This window comes from Centruroides vittatus, unplaced genomic scaffold, assembly GCF_030686945.1.
Source record: "Centruroides vittatus isolate TY-2023 unplaced genomic scaffold, ASM3068694v2 contig_958, whole genome shotgun sequence".
Lineage (NCBI taxonomy): Eukaryota > Metazoa > Arthropoda > Arachnida > Scorpiones > Buthidae > Centruroides > Centruroides vittatus.
In genome coordinates, this window is record NW_027122637.1 from 2,095,100 (window position 1) to 2,112,439 (window position 17,340).

The 17,340-nt window shown below is 29.3% G+C and overlaps 1 protein-coding gene across 1 annotated transcript in view; it reads left to right on the forward strand.

Annotated features, from left to right (window-relative positions):
- LOC136985304 (teneurin-m-like) overlaps nt 1–17,340 on the forward strand; it is a 126,377-nt gene that overhangs the window by 74,361 nt on the left and 34,676 nt on the right. Inside the window, 3 exon segments of the mRNA XM_067282555.1 lie at nt 9,591–10,028; nt 16,393–16,578; nt 16,790–16,901. Coding sequence (XP_067138656.1) covers nt 9,591–10,028; nt 16,393–16,578; nt 16,790–16,901 — 736 coding nt within the window.

Below are 17,340 nucleotides of genomic sequence, written 5' to 3' on the forward strand. Positions count from 1 at the left end.
AACCACGCATTCTCTCAATTTATAAAGTTAGAAAACAAAACAAAAGTAGTATAAATAAAAATGGTTTAAAAGTGAATTGATATTAGTACCGTTTTGTAGTAATGGATGTAAATTTGCCATAACAGAGATAACTTAAACGAGGAAAGAATGTAAAGGGAATTAACGTCTAGACAGAAAACAACGTTATGTAAATCGTCTCCCACAGCGTTGACACATCCCAAGCGACCTGCGAGTCGACACAACCTTATATTAACTGCTTCGATACAGGCACGGGAACGGAGATTGGAGGAAATGAAGACAAATTCGATCCCCCATGACACGATACCTCCTAGTGGTGTCGGTGAGAGATTAATCCGGTACACCCAATAAACCAGACTGGGATACAGGATGTCTCTCCCCTCCACAAATCACAGACTTGTCCTCCGATTCCTTGCAGTGTCAAGTGTTAACCTAAATCGTCCTTTTTAGACCTCCAAAAAAAATATTTTTCTACAAACATTTATTAAAAGAACTCTCGATTTTCTTTTGTGTATGGCCTTTAATTAAAAATATGTAAAGTAATATTAGTAATAATTAAATTGCATTCAACCGCGAGCAATAGATTCTGACTAATAATTTTTAACTATATAAAATAATAAAATTAAATCTTATTTATTTATATGATATTTAAGTTATAGAATTTATTTTTAATTAATTAATGTATTTGTCTTCCATTCATTTATTTAACAGTTTTGCGTTTTAAGTGTAATAAGTTCGTAAAAATGTAGTCGAGAGTAATTAAAATTATATCGTAAAAATGTAATTTACATAATTAAAATTTTACAAAATGAATGAATCAAACTTTATACGTAAATAACAAAGTAATTTTATGAATATTGAGTGTCTAATTTTTAAAGTAATTTAAGTAAAAAGACAAACAAACAATATCAATTTAATATAAATGTTGGAAGAAACTGCAACCGCATTTATAAAAGGTTTTGTTGTTGTCTTTTTTTTATGTTTAACAACGAAACCTTTGCCAATATTTTTGAACGAAGATACTTCGGTATATTAAAAATATATAAAACTCTAACATAAGACGATATTTCTATTCTGACATTATGATTTGTATGAATGCATTTTTAGTTTTTCTGCTCAAACAAAATTTATTTTTTTAAAGTTTTTCTTTTTAAAAAAAGTGTTAAGATAAAGCTAGAGAATAAATTAAAATTTCTTTAATTTTTTTTCTGCTTTCATCAAAATTTAAAACAGTTTATAAATTTTCATGTTTTTCTGCTATTATTTACTATAATTTATTTTCAAATTTCCTTTATTTAACGATTTATTTTACAATTTATGTTTTTTTTAAAAATAAAAACGTGCAAGAAAATATATTGATAAAATTGTAAGTTATTTGATACATCTATAAGCAAAAGTTACTTTATTAGAATAGGCTACACAGCATTATGTATGTAAATTATCTCTCATCATTATAGATATTAAAAACTGAAGTGATTATGCATGTGTTATTAATTCTTGTCGACTTTATTACACTTAATCATTTAATGTTTTCGAGCCATAGATTTTTGAAAACAGACGACTGCGGTTTCGAGTTTCTTGAAGGAAATGACAAATTACAATAATAGATAATTTCAAAAATTATACAAAAATAGGCGCTAATACAGCTATTAACGTCGATTTTAACAATTGCGGACAATTATTTTTATTCAAAACAGACGAAAAGCTTGGTAAATAGGTTTTTGATTTGAGAAAAAGAATGACTAAAAATAAACTTGGGATGAATAATAGAGAGATTAAATGTTAGATGGCTGGCATTGTCCGAAGCTCAACTGTAACACTATATCAAATAGTTTTATTGAGTGGACTTGGGCTTTGCCAAAGACAGACTTACATCAATGTTTGGTCTGTTATATGTATAGTCTCTAATTAGAGTTCCGAGCCGGGATGTTCGTGTAGCTTGTTAGTGATCCCATTCATCGTCTAAAATGTCTAGGGATCTGATGAATGCCCGAGGCTGCAGATCTGTGGACAGAGAAGAGTTAGACAAGGAAAAACCCAGATCCTTTTGTTACGAGTCCGACAAGGGCACAATTCTTCCATTTTTTAAAATATTTTTCCTTCTTCTTCTTCTTTTTATTCTTCTTATACAGGGAGATTTTCCTTAAATAAAAGAAATCTTTTCAATTAAAATAATGTATCTTTTATAAAAAATCATTTTAAATTACAGAACATTCTTCAGACATAAATATTATTCGAGTTTAAATTATTGTTTACGTGCTTCTACCTAAATTTCTCTAATCGATAACTCCCGCTATAATATATTTTGTAAAATAATATATATATAATATTTCAAAAAATATTTTAGATTAATATACCTAGAGAGCTAATACTTTTTTGGAATGCAAACGTGACAAACTTTTGGTCACGTTTCAAACAAGTTTCCAAAAATTTATTTAATTATTTAAGTATATTTTCTGCATATTTACATCATGTGTATCGATTTATAACGCTTAAGGTATTTACTATGACGAAATATATTTCAATTGTTATTAAAATTCTAGAAGAGGAACAACTGTCTTTAAAAACTTTTAGCACAGGCGAAGAGACGAGATGATTGCAAATGTGCCATGTTCTTACTAAGGTGTGGTTAACAACCGTTGGCTCACGACAGAATACGATCACGCAAGAAGCCGTGACGCTAAAGCACACCCCTTTAAGAAGCGATCGAGTTAATAGAAGGCATTGCGCAATCACGTCTTCACTAAATAAAATTCAAGACATCCAGCATAAAAGATAAAGAAGAAAAAAAGTAAAACTGCACAGCATAAAGTTTTAATGCAATATTTGCATTTTTTAAATTTTCATTTTAATCTATTTACGTACAGCTTTAACATCACAAACTTTGTAGATGTAGCTTTTTTTATTTCGATTTTATTATTAATATAAAATTTAAATGAAGAAAGATTAAATTTTCTATATTATTGCAGTAGAATTAAGAAATGAAATGTAAAACATTTATAAAAATTAAATAATTGTAATAGAGGAAAAGGATCGTAAAAGTAAAGATTCACGAAAATTTATTTTCATGCGAAATTTTAAAATAAAATTTGGTACAAAAGAATATATATATATATATATATTGAATATGTTTCAGGATAAAAAACAAGGAAGAATCTCATAGATTTTTTTAGCAATTGAAATTACTATTGAATCTGTAAATTATTCAAATAATACAAAAGAATATTTTTAAATAAAAAATATTACATCAAGGCACAATTATACACTTAAATAAAAACATTAAAAAAAATATTAATGGAGTCGATTAGAAACGAACTTTGCGTTTTACTTCGTGTGACAATGACATTTGTGTTAAAAATGGAAGAGTTTTGCCTGACTGCAAATAAATAATTTATTAAGATGTTCTTTCGGAGCCGATTCCTGTCATACTTTCTGTCAAACTTGTAAATTGTTACAAACCATTTGGTTTATAACCATTTTAAACACGGCAATAAAAAAAGGCATTCGTGATTATTTTATGCAAAAAATGTTCGCAGAATGTCCCCCCTCGATTAGGCAGATTAAGAATTCGACATAAAAAGACAAGTGAACACTTGGCTGATCAATTATTGATTTATCTGACATCTTTTATATTTTTATGTCAAAAATAGTTCGGCTAAAAATCTAAAGTGCTAAAGAGCATTGCGAATTCTCATTTCTCAGATTTTCCGAGTGGAAATTGGTTGAATTATTCTTTAAATTACTTCCATAAATTTTTTTATGTGTATGTGTGCGTAAAATTCTCCAGGGGTTAAGAGACAGGAAAAAAAGGTTTTAACTGGACAAAATATGGAATCGATTTCTCAACTTCCGATAATTCTCCCTTCAGGGAAAGATAATGTTAAATTTCATATCTCCAGAGACATAGGAGGGATCGTAAAGAAACTTTAGATTTAAATGAAAAAATGTTCTTATAATTTTTGTAAGTATATATATTTAATGTATTTCTCTATACAAAACGAAGCATATTTGACTGTGTAGCAATTAATGAATAATTGCTAATAAAAATTATGAATAGTTTTGTTAGTCATCGGAAGAGAATGGCTATTGACTTATATCAGCAGAAGAAGTGGTTAGAGATTAGTAAGGAAGGAAACCCAGAGGAGGTAAATTCGTCTTTACCCCAATTCCGATCAATCCAAAAGCCAATTTCCTCTTATCTCGTAATACGGTACCTTACACGTGTATATGCTTGATAACTGGTTTAATCTCACCTAACATACTTCGTAAACAAGTCACGAAAGTGCAAGCTGGTCATGCAGTTTGGCACCACAGCGTCGTTCCACTGATTACAAACTGATTTGATTTCTCTTTCGCTTCGAGTATTCCTTCCTTCGCACGATGTGTCACTTGAGAATTTGGTGTCTGGTAATTCGTTCCGTAATCTTTCTGATACGATGAAGTAACTTGTAAGACATGAAGATGATCAACCAACCATACACTTATCTAACGTGGTATCTCTCTAGCTTGCAATTCTGTATGTCGAAAGCAAAGTAATTACTTTTTACCTTTTGATCTCCATATTACACTAAAGTTTTTTTTAAATAATCTTTCATATTACTATGATAACTATCATTTGTGCTTAAAGAGAATAGAAAATGAATAGGAAAACACGATGTTTCTTTACGCGGTTCCAGCTTGATCCTTTATAATGTTTTCGCGAAGTACAGGTATACGTTTCGGTTTTACAATGTGATGGAAAATGAAGGTAAAAGCGCGGTAATCATCTACATTACGAAGAATGATATATTCTGATTTTCAGTACTTTTATTACAATGTTAATCTTTCCATTCGACTAATATTGTATTACCGATAAATTACGTGATAAATAGATATAATTATAAAAGCTGACATTCGGTACAGATCACTAAGCTCATTTTTAACTTTAGCACTTAAGCAGTAATGATGCTAATCTAGCCTACACGATTCTTGTTATTAGGGTATAATTATAGTTATTTGATAATGAATGTATTATTTTTAAATTTATATACACATGGACAATAATGATCTTTGTCTTTGCCACGTGATAATTATTACTCTCCTATAATTACGAAGAAAAAATATAGATATAAATGTCTAATTGTGACTAATGCCTTTAATTCTCTTGTATATAATCCGTATTCCGTTTAAAGGCGTATATCTATGGTGTTCTTAATGACTTATGTGAATTATCTGAATTCGTTTTAACAAATATTCTTTGAACATTTTCTCATAAAAAGGATATTTTTTAAGACTGATTATATCTTTTAAATGTTATCGTTTAAAACTGTTAAATCAGAATTTTATTGCACGTTAATTTGAAAAATTTCATCGTTTAAATAAAACGATAAAATGTTCATATATTTAAAGCTTCAATTCCATAGAATCGAAGACTTTTTATAGGCTTAATATCATTCTTAGACTATTGAAGAATTGAAACCATAGAGAATACATAAAAGAACTTCCCCTTATCTAATCTTTTAGATTCTTATGGATTAATATCCGATGTCATTGCATCTCTCAAAATGGATATTCGATAGTCTTTGTTGCTTTTAATGTTTGAATTATCATAATTACTGTAATCTGTAGCGTACGTTTTCTAGACAATTCGATTTCTATATCAATTCACAATCAATGCTTAATCCACGTGACTATTTTCCCTTTGCAATCCGTCTTCCACATGTTCTTTTCCGATATCTGCTTTTTCTTGTGATGTCTCATTTATTGGTCGATCTTCCTTTAGTCTTTTTGAATCACGCTAACAGTCAATTAACGAATTCTCTTCAGAAAAACAACTGGTCTCTTCTATTTATCTATAAAAAAATAAATGCCATTATATCTTCTTTAATCTTACATTAACAAAAAAACAAAATACTTTTTATAATTTTTGAATATCATTAGAATAACAATTATTTTTGCATTTGTTTGGCCATCACGAATTTAAACAAAACTGTACGTTTAATTGTACTGTACATGTGATTATAAAATAAAAAGATCAATAACCTTTTGAGGTATTGAGATAACAAAATTTGTCATTTAGCATTTAGTTCCTAGAGCACTATTCTTCGACATTCAGGTCGAAGTTGACATTTGGATGCATCAATAAGTTACTATGGTTACATCGTTCTCTAGACAAAGAATGGTTCATGTTTGTCAGATTTAAGCTGGATCCAAATTCTATCATCGTCTTTCAGCAAGTAATTGGCAGGTACATGGGCATTGCGTGCTTCATGTCAGTAATCCTACCACATGTCATATTACTGTCAACATATTGTAGAAACCAGTTTGTTCGTAGTATGTATTAATGTGCTATTCCTTCTTTGAATATGTTGCTATTTTCTTCAATATTTGAAATTTTAAATTTTATAAAAATATTAAACACTGTTATTTTTATAAATATTTTATTTGCATTTTTTTCTTTTATGAATTATAATTTAAAAATCGAATATGTCTTGACATTATGAAATAAAAACCATGCTAATAGTAAGTAATGTATTCGGCGATAGGCTATTACTTCTATATTTAACTTAATATACGAAATTTAATTAAATTCGATTAAGAAAGTGGTTTTTTTAAAAATTTTTTTAATATATTTACTGTTAATTTATTACATAGATTTCAAGTTTTATCATTAAATATTCGTCACGTATATTATTAAATGAATAATTTTTTTAATGTAAAAATAATTTATTGTAATTACTTATTTATTACTTAGTTTATTGAAAACTTAAATTCGCTGAAATTATTATTAAATAATATGTAACATAATTTTTTATGTCAGTTATTTATAATATTAAGTTTTGGACGAAAGATTATTCAAATTTGGTACTGTACATATTGCATTACCAATTTGTGTTTTATGTCGTTTTTTTCTACAGTTGTAACATGTATACAAACTCTTCATATTAGAATTGATCGACCTTCAAGAAAGAAATGAAAAGCAAAATATAGGAAACTAGTAGGATTAACTATTTTAGTTGAGATATCTCACACCCAAGAGTCTCCAATTCTCATCTGTTTGACTTAGCGAGTGACGGAGATATTCTTCTTCTAGGACCTAAATACTTATTGCATTCAAGCTGCAGCTATACTCATTTATTTCCATTCATCTGTATTAAGCTACTAAATAAAACCTCCTTAATAATTTATAAGCAGGAAAATAAAATTTTCGGAAGAAAAACCGGATTTATTAACTATTCAAATGTAGGAAGGAAACGTGTCCTTGTTGAAAATAGCATTTCCGACCGAGAACGGTTGTGATACCACAATGATATATGAAAGACTTTTCCAGAAAGTTGGAATCGTAACCATCTACAACGTCTCTTAAGATTTTCCAACCGGAAAGTCATCGGCACAAACGTAAACCTAAGAAAAAGTTTCGTGCACAGACAGCAATATTTCACTATACATCTGGTTGAGCATGACATTCAATTGACATTCAATAAATGCTGCCGAGACCAAAAGCATTCATTCAATCTAGATTCTATCGGGCACACGACAATTGCGCCGGCTACAACTAATCTCAAGAAGTATTATTTTAAAATATTTACTTAGATAAATAGCCGAAACTAAACTTTTGTACGTCTTAATATTTTAAAATAAGTTTTAAACGTAATCAATATTAAATTATAAGTTCGGGATTAAAAATTCTTTTATGAAGTTATTAAGTTCGTTAATTGATGTTTGGTCTTTTATGCAATGTCACACACCGCTTTCATTATAAATGTTCCTAAGCATCAAAATGAAACATTTACGGATACGCTTAAGGTAAATACTTCAGGCGTGACGATGGAATATTTTCTCTCTGACAAGTTCGTTAATTCATGTTTCTCGTGAACGGCATCACGCAACAGCAGTCATAAGGAGTAGTGAGGAATGTAAAAGTCCTCGCTCTTTTCTTCTTACCATCGAACCCGTTCCTTAAAAAGAGATGACTTAAAGACGAATTTTAAATATTCTGCGAGTTTTTCTTACATTAAAAATAACCAGAACGATTTAAATCTATTAAAATATTAAAAAGGCCAAATAAAATCGAAAAATATTTTTAAACCTAACACTCGAAAATTTTCGGCTCGTGTAAATGTTTTGTAAGCTTTATTCGCTTATTGTTGTGTGTATTAGTTGCCTCGCAACCATTTTTAATTAATGTTTGCCTATATGTCATGGCAACACTTATAATCATTACTTCGGCAATTTTGTTCAATTCGTTATTTGTGAAAATTTTAGCTTAATTGATAATTGATTAATTAAATTAGGTCGTAAATATAGTCAAACAGAAATGCGTGATGCAAAATGTAATTTTTGTCGGATCAATTCTTGGAAATTCGTTAAATACTTTTGCTTTGCGTCGGCCAGCCATTTTGAGCATATATTATAACGATTTGGTTGAAACTGTAAGTCTGACAGTTTCGACAAGAATCGATGAAAAACACATATATTTTGCTTACTTTCAAGTTGCGCGTTAGAAAGCTGTCAAACTGAGACATGTTGATATAAAACACCTTTATATCTCACCTGTCTATCGTAGTCCAAGCCAGATGTACTATTCTTTTTGGAACGTAAAGTATTTCGGATGATCGAATCAATCAAATCATTGACACGCTCATCATTCTGGTCTGTTTCGATCGATTTTCAAACTTTGCCCAATATACCAAATGCTTATAGTTCTCGACAACATTGGTTTTAAATTTAAAAGAAATGATTTGAGATACTTCTACTCAATCTTTCCTGATGTCAGTCTCAAAATTGTTATCTGATTTGATACAAGAATTTTTATTTTTTGGTCACGTTCAAAAATTTTTTTTGATGGAATTGATAGAATATATCGGCTGACGGCGAGTAGATATTTTCTATTGTAGATTGATAAAAATTTGATAATGGTATTTTCAAATAATTCGTCGTTTCTAACGTATTTTGCTATACATTTCCTACTCAGCTGACCTATTTTATTTGGAACGAAACGTTTGTATTTGCTCAAATGATTTGAGAGCTATATAACAAATAAATAGCCATACATGAAAGATTACACTATTCGAAAAAAGCCTTCATTTTTATTAAAGCACTTTCTTCGATGAGAACAATTTATAGAAAAATTATTACTCATATAGAAATATCAATTTATGGTATTCTAGCATAAGAATCGAGTGTAAACTGTAATAAGAAGTGAATTTCGAAGGCAATATCAATAAAACGCTTGGAGTAATGTAGCAGAAACTAATAACGATTTAAGATTTAGTTATCCCTCAATAAGACTTGGTAGCCACTCGTTCTTTACTAGCTTTCTATCGATATCTCGGTCGATTCTTAAACGATAAAAACTTCTTCAATTCCCTAAATGTTAACTTTAAACTAGCGAAATTACTAAAAATCGATATTCATTGAAATATCCATCTTTTCGATAACCGTCAACCAATATTTTCTATTACATTTCCAAATTTAAATTTACTTCAATTGATATAAAAATATGTTATGTATGGTATAAAAATAAAAAAAATAAAATTTTTCAATATATTGTATAATATGAAATCATGCATTTGTTAATATTGATTTTTCAGATAGAGGAAAAGGCAGAGGTAACGGAAATAAAGCCAACGGAAGCAATAGTAGTGGTAGATCATTCAGTCACAGTAGTGTAGAGCTTCTTCCTGCCAGAAATTTTCAAGGATACAGAGAAGCTGATAATGATATGGAAACCGAAAACTGTTACGGGCAAACACAGAGAGATGGAAATGTAATATTAACGGGAAAGCAAATGCAGTATCCATCGTACGCTTCTCTCCCTCGCCAGAGCCACAATCAACAAACCAGAGAACAAGAAGTAAACAGGGATAGTCAAAGAAACATTGCCAATATTAATAATAACTCCAGGGGACGCCTTTATCTTTCTTTAAGGAGAGGACCTTCTTCATCTTCCACGTCGGATAACAATTCCGATGCTACTTATACCGATTCGGAACCGTTCGCCAGAAGAAGAGCCTTAGATGGTCAAAATGGTGATTTTATTCTTTATTTTTAGCCATTCTTTAGTCAGATTATTAGATCCAGCGTAAATATAATTGCACGTTTGACCTATTCGAACAGTAGCAATATTGTTCTTTTGTCGTTTAATATTAACCATCTTGTGTTAAAATTTAATAAATAATAATAATAATTCCAATAAATAACTCGACTCTAATTAAAATTAAACGCTATAAAATCAAATTAATTGCCGATACGTAAGAAAATTTAATATCCACTTCACAAAACCCTCATCTACATTTAATTCTTATTTGTCTTCAAAATTAATTAAATTAAATTTATACCGGAGCGTGGCAGATGCTTTCAATTACTAAATACTAATTAAAATGAGTCAATTTTTGTCTGGAGATCCAAAATAATTCTTTCATAAAAATGTTTTAAATTGCAAAATAATGGCATTTACTCTATTATCTACCGAACGTAAATGTAACATTAAGTAGTCTACTTCTCGGACCATGAACGTCACAAAATTAGCTATTATACACTATTTGCCTAAGTGTTGCATGGACGAAAAGTAATTACGGTTTAAAATCTTTCAGAAATTCGCAAATAAAACATTAAACGGGTTTATAATTTTGCATAAATATATTCGAAGAGAAAGTATTGGTGGCGTCACTCTTATACAAGCGAGTGCTGTGACGTAATCCGATAATTTCAATTCTTGTTGACACGACTGTGATGTCGGGGAATGAAGGGTCTGAGAATAGAAAATGAAATTTCATATTGCAGCAGAACTATTGACACAGCAGTTCCATTCACAGATAGCCAACTTGGAAATGACTGTTTGCTCAGAATCTAAGCGTGAATGTTGTTTGGTACAATCTGACCACACTCCATTCATTTCAGGCAGTAAACATCATACGATAATTCCTTCTGATAAATAGAGAAATCTAACCTCGTACTCCATTATGGTTGAGTGATGCATCGAAATATTAGTAAATCAGATTTATTTATATTTACTTTTATGTTACATCCAAACCACTAGGTACTGTACTTTGGCATTTTTATCATTCCATCATTTTCGATGCTATTTACAGATTACCTCACAAAATATATCAAAATATAATATTTCAGATTGTATTTTATTTTTTACGCTCTTAAGCCGATTTTGTCTTCAGCACTTTGATCGATATCATTTTCTCTAAGCCAGTTTACGTAACAGAAATGTTATTGCTTCTAGCTAGATCTCTTCTGCATTAAGCTGTTATCCTTAGATATTATCATCCGTTCAAACAAATATTCATTCGACGCACACGATACATTATCTCCATTTTGCACACGTATTTCAATATTTCATAAGTAATCCACCTCGGAGAATTAAAAGAATTAAAACGGTCTCTTTTCACTTTTTACTAGAAAGATTTCTTTCTGTTTTTATTCTCGTTGATAGACAAAAGCTTCTTATTTAATTGATATAAATCCGAAGAGATTTCGGGATAATCATTTATAAGTAATTTCTACTTTAATTAATTTCGGGTAAAAATATCGTAATGATTATAGAATACATAATATTAGAATCTACTATAATGCAATGGTAATCGATGCAGCGTTAGAGAAAAACTAAAGTTTCCATAGTTTCTGTTAATTTTAAGTATCGAGTTTAAAATATAGCCCTTACATTTTCAGTTTTCACTCTAATTGAAATCTATAGGACACCGATAATCGTTATCAGAGTTTTAGAATCCTCAGATCTTTCAAACTACTGTTTCATTTCCTTACTTTTTGCTGATAAAGCTTCTTTTATTGCAATTTTTTTTATCATTTAGGCCACCACATCTCTCTACTTCTTACCTTTTCAAAAAAAATGATAGATAAATATGATTTATAAATGCATAAACGTATACATAAATTCTGGATGATGTTCGGATTTCAATATTACTCGCATTAAAAAAATTTCCAAGTCAAAAAAAAATTGACTCATCGCAAGAGCTGCATAGACGCATTTACAAGAGAAGAAGAAAAAAGGAGGCAAAAATGTTTCTAACGAACTTGTAAAGAGAAGTATCTCATTTCAGCACTCTTGTTGTCAGAAGGTATATGTCCTTCGTAAGGAAACCGTAGAGTAACGCGTGTGTTTTGATTAGCGACCCCTAAGGTCAATATTGACATTACGGGTGTGGGTCTAAATTTTCCTTCGCTTTCATAATTGGAAAATGTAGCGAAGGTTTTAGTATTCGATCCCACAGAAGAGAAGAGAAAACACAAGATAGATTTTCGAGCGCATCCCTTTCACAGCTCGATGGAGTTAGCACCGGGAGAAAACACAATCCATAGATCGATGGACAAAGTAACTGATGTCAGTAACGCCTTCTCTCAAACACTGTTAAGTTCTTGTTCAATTTAATTTTGTATTGTTTGATCGACGTTTCTTACGCCGTTCATTAGTTGACCGGATAACTTATATTAAGAATATACTACTTAAATACTAAAAAAACGTCTGATAAAAAGTGAAAAATTCGACTGGATTTTAACTAGACTACTTAACGAATATCGCGAAAGATGCGTCATTATGCAAATGTTATAATATTTCATCCCGGATATATCGTATTTTTCAGTAAGTTCTGTTAGTGACATTTATTTAATTTCAATTTTTAACGTATACAAATAAAATATGTAAAACTTTAATTACTTTTGCTAAGTTTGAATTTTCATTCCTTTTACTAGATTTAATTCAATTTTAATAAAAAGTTCAATTTAACGATCAGAAATAATAAAATATTTATTATATTAAATATTTAAAAATATACTTATTTGATTCGTGTAGGAAAATTTTAAATGGTAGATATTTCTTAATTATTTTTTCTATATGTATCTCGAGCATATTTCATTTTAAACCACTTCATAAATAATTAAATACGGGAATTTTATTATGAAAAATATATATTTCTTTAATAAAATACTAATCTGAAATTAATTTTTTCAATTTACTTAACTTAATTAAATTGTTATATTTTTTTATTTAATTATTTGTTTAAAATAAATGAAAAAACGAAACCGTATTATATCAATTCCCATTAAAAATACTTAATTCTCTGTTAAAATTCGAATTTCATTTTATTTTCTTGTTACTTTTACTGTAGCTGGTGTTGGATCGCTATCCAAATCGATTGGGCATTTTGCTAGACTTCTTATACAAGATTGATTTCCAAATACTGTAAACTCCATTCTCCTGAAAAATGATACCTTCATCTGAATATATCCTTGTATTAAATGTAAAAGTTTATAAAATTTTCATTATTTTATGTTTTAAAAATAATGTCGGAAATCTTTTTACTCGAATTTTAATCTCAATGCTATCAATTATTATATCGTTCGGAAGAATAGGACATGATAAAATATGTGATATAATCGTATAAAAGACGGGAAACGGATGAAATTTCTTTTGAATAAAATGCCTGATTTGGATAAGAATAACCGCTAATAAGGTTTCCTCTCAATTGAAATTATATATTAAATTTTGTTCAGGAGTTACTTAAATATTTTAAAATTCCATAAAAGTTCTTTCATTGATGAATTGATTTCATCTTATTCGTTCCTTATTCTGCAATCTTTACACAAATTTTAACAGCCCTTTCGCATTTTTATAAATATCAAAGGACAGTAATATCAGTTACAGTGGAAAGCAGCAACTTTGCTTCCTATCTTCTTCTTCTTTTTTTTTTCTAAAGATTATGATTATGCGAATCTCTCTCTCCCTTCAGTGATGAAATTTTTATAGATTCATATATTCATGCAAAGCATGTTTCGTATAAATTATAAAAAAAAAATTCTATAAGTATTCTATGTAGTTTGTTCTTAAATAATTTTTTATAATTTTGTTTTTATGTTAATATTATAGAAAACTTCGCCTGGTTTTATTTTATTTTTTAATTTAAAGTTTTGTGTCAATTCTCTTGGTTCTTCATAATAACGCAAAACAAATTATATATTTAAATATTTTTTATTATGTTAATATATGCATTTATATATATAAATGCATATATTAACATTAAATATATATATATATCGCATGTATTTAGTAAATTTGACTGAGAAATTCCAAAAAATATATTCGTATTTTTCATATTTATTCAACATTATAAAATTTTTTTTTAGCTGAAACAAAAAGAATTTTCGACGTTAACATTTTTGTGACATTTTAATTATCTTAATAGAACATTGCAATGAAGAATTTTGGTAATAAAGTGTACACGCTTTCCAAAATAAAATTGAAAAAAGTAAAAAAAAGAATTCATTTTTCTGGAAATATTTTTATGTTCAAAGACAGAAGGAAAAAATTTTTGTTTGTGTCATTTTCTTGTCGTAAGTAAGGTTAGAGTCTTCTTTTCTTGTTTGGCATCATAAAAATAATTAATAACAATTAAATACATTAAGAGGATTAATTGCTTAACTTACTGCTTTCCCTGTTAATAATAATTAATGACGTATATTGAATTATGGATTTTTAAACTCGAAAAAGATGGTAATGTTAATCATTGATGTAGGTGAATGAGGCGTAGAATCAATAAATTTTTAGTAAGAGATTTCACACAGATCTTAATATAGTCATTGAAAGCAGCGCAGATCAAGGAGACCAAGAGAGTGGAATAATTATGTTATGATCAATAGTCAGATATATGCTTATGGAGAAAGACTGTGAATCCCCTTAGGTGGATCAATAGAATAAAAACACAACTGACGAAGTAGGCTGAGAAGAAGCACCTGCAACCAAACTAACGGTCTGGGAATGTTCAGATGCTCTATTCTGCTACATCTTTCTCTTCCCATCTCAACCCTACCCGATTTTTTTTCTTCTTTTCGCAGATAAAAGATAATATATTTTTCCTCAGTCAGAAGCTAGGCAGGTGTTAAGATGAAATTTGTGCAACTAATTCCCTTCCTATATTTTTATGTGTGAACGTATCGCAGATTTAAAATTTTTAAATTGTTACAGTTCTAAATCCCACATCATTCATTTTTAATTCTTTTTCTTCTTTCGTTTTCAGATGTCATTAACCTTTTAAAATTGAATTTAAATCTAAACAAGAATAAATTAAAATAGCATCAAAAATTGCAACGAAATAACCATTTAAACAAGATTTTTTCCGTTTTTGATAAGCTATTATTTAACAAAATTAAATTTGACGTAACTTTAGCTTTAAGTAGAGAACATTAACTGATAAAAGATGCTGGATTTATGTTCGGAAATTAAACCAAGATAAAGAAACACAATTATTGTTATCATTTTCATCTAGATATTAGCAGAAGTCTATACACGTAAACAGGCTCAAAAGTATAACGCCCCATTTTTAAAAAGTATTACAGAGAATATTTCGATGATAAATATTGAATACTTATCTTAAACATTCTCTTGAGAATATTAAGTACTAAAAGTTAATGCTTTCGACATTAACTTTTAGTAATTAGTGGATTAAATAGCTACGTGTGTGTATAAATATATATAAACGATTAACGGTTATATATTTTTCTTAAAAAAATCAAGGATAAAGTCAACGCCTTCTAGTGTCAATTAAAGTGACGTTTCCACTCGAGAGCAATCCGTCATGTCCATCTGACAAAAGTAACCGATAGTCGATATTGTCCCGGCCAAAAGACTACAAAAAAAAGTTGTTTCACTTAATATGAACTGAAATGCTAAACTTCCGTCCGAATAGAAAGCTTTGCTAATAGTTCTGGCTCCAGAAAGTTCTGTAGGATATTAAATATTAAAAAGAACATAAGCACAAAGGAAATATAAATTATTTAACTTTAAAAAATTTATATCAATTTTTTTAATCGTGTAATTTATTAGTAAAAATAAATAAAAGTTCGTATATTAATACAAATATTTATATTGCATCAATTAAGGCAAATTATTTTAGATTTTTTTTTTATTGCTCGACAAAATTTTCGAATTTAATTTCTTTTTTTTTGTGACAATGAAAATTCGAAATGAAAATTTTTCTTCCAGACGAAAGATAATTTAATAAATATCATGATTTAGAAAATGGAAAGTATCAACATTTCACTAAGTGATGGTACGATGATAATTAGTTAGAAATTTATTTTTGTTTCATTCGTTTTAATAGGATAAATGGCTGCTAAATGGAGTTGTGTTTTCTTTTCCTTGGGGAATAATTATTCGTTATTTGAGTTGTTTAAATAAATGTGTAACACGATTAGTAAATTCTCTCTCAGTAGTCATTCGATATGGTATTTCTCAGATCCCTCTGAAAATGAGTAGGCCTTTTCTGAAATAATGAATTAAATTATATACTTGTATATTGCTTAATTGAGTTGAATAAAAGTGATTCCGGGTTATTTTTGCCGAAGTTTAACATTTATTATATTTATTTATAGTGTTTGGTGATAGTCCTCCCGAACCCGCTCCCGGTACACTCCCTTCTAGAACCACTCCTCCAGTTTACCATATCGAAGCACTGGGAAGAAGGCCCAGATTGGGATATTTAGAAAGCGAATGCGAATCAGAACCACCTTATTTACCTAACATGCTGTCAGGAGGATTATCTTCGTTTGAATCACAAGGTAAGAGCTTAAGCGGATAATCGAATGCACAAGTGTGCTTCATCTCTAGGGAGATTTGAATAAATTTTAAATACCTTATATTCTCGATCGAATCGATCACCCATAGGACATTTTGAATAAACTACTTTCCGTATTGGATTATATATGCACTTTGAAAAAATTATTTGTGCCTCGATCGATTCAATCCTAACTTTGAGATTTTTTTTGGCAGACATTTCCACATTAAATCCAACTCAGACGGTTCCTGATGCAACGGCGCCATCTTGCACCGGTGAAGATGGAAGAACGAATATCAACAAATTAAATAAGACGGATAACGAAAGGTAGGAGATGATGGCGAATTCGGAATTATGTCTTGGACGACGGAAAGGTATTAAGAGCTAGAGAACGAAGTGATGCGAACAAAAAGAATGGATAAAAGATTGGCATGCGGGTTGAATGACACCAGACATCGAAAATGCGCTTTGTGTTTTGTTGTCCCAAGTCAATCTGTTGTTCGGGATATATTGGTCGTGTTCTCTCTTGATTTGGTATTCGACCGTTTCCTTTTATTTCTTTATTCCTCTTGGCATATTTGCATATTCAGGATTCTCGCTCCATTTGACATTTTTACAAATTTATCATAATAACAAGTCTCATTTTCAAAACCGGTAAAATTACAATCGAATTATCATTTATCTAGAATACATTATTTTCGGTTTTTATTTAATTAATACATTTAATTACGTTATTATTTTCTTAATTAAATTCTTGTCCATTGTA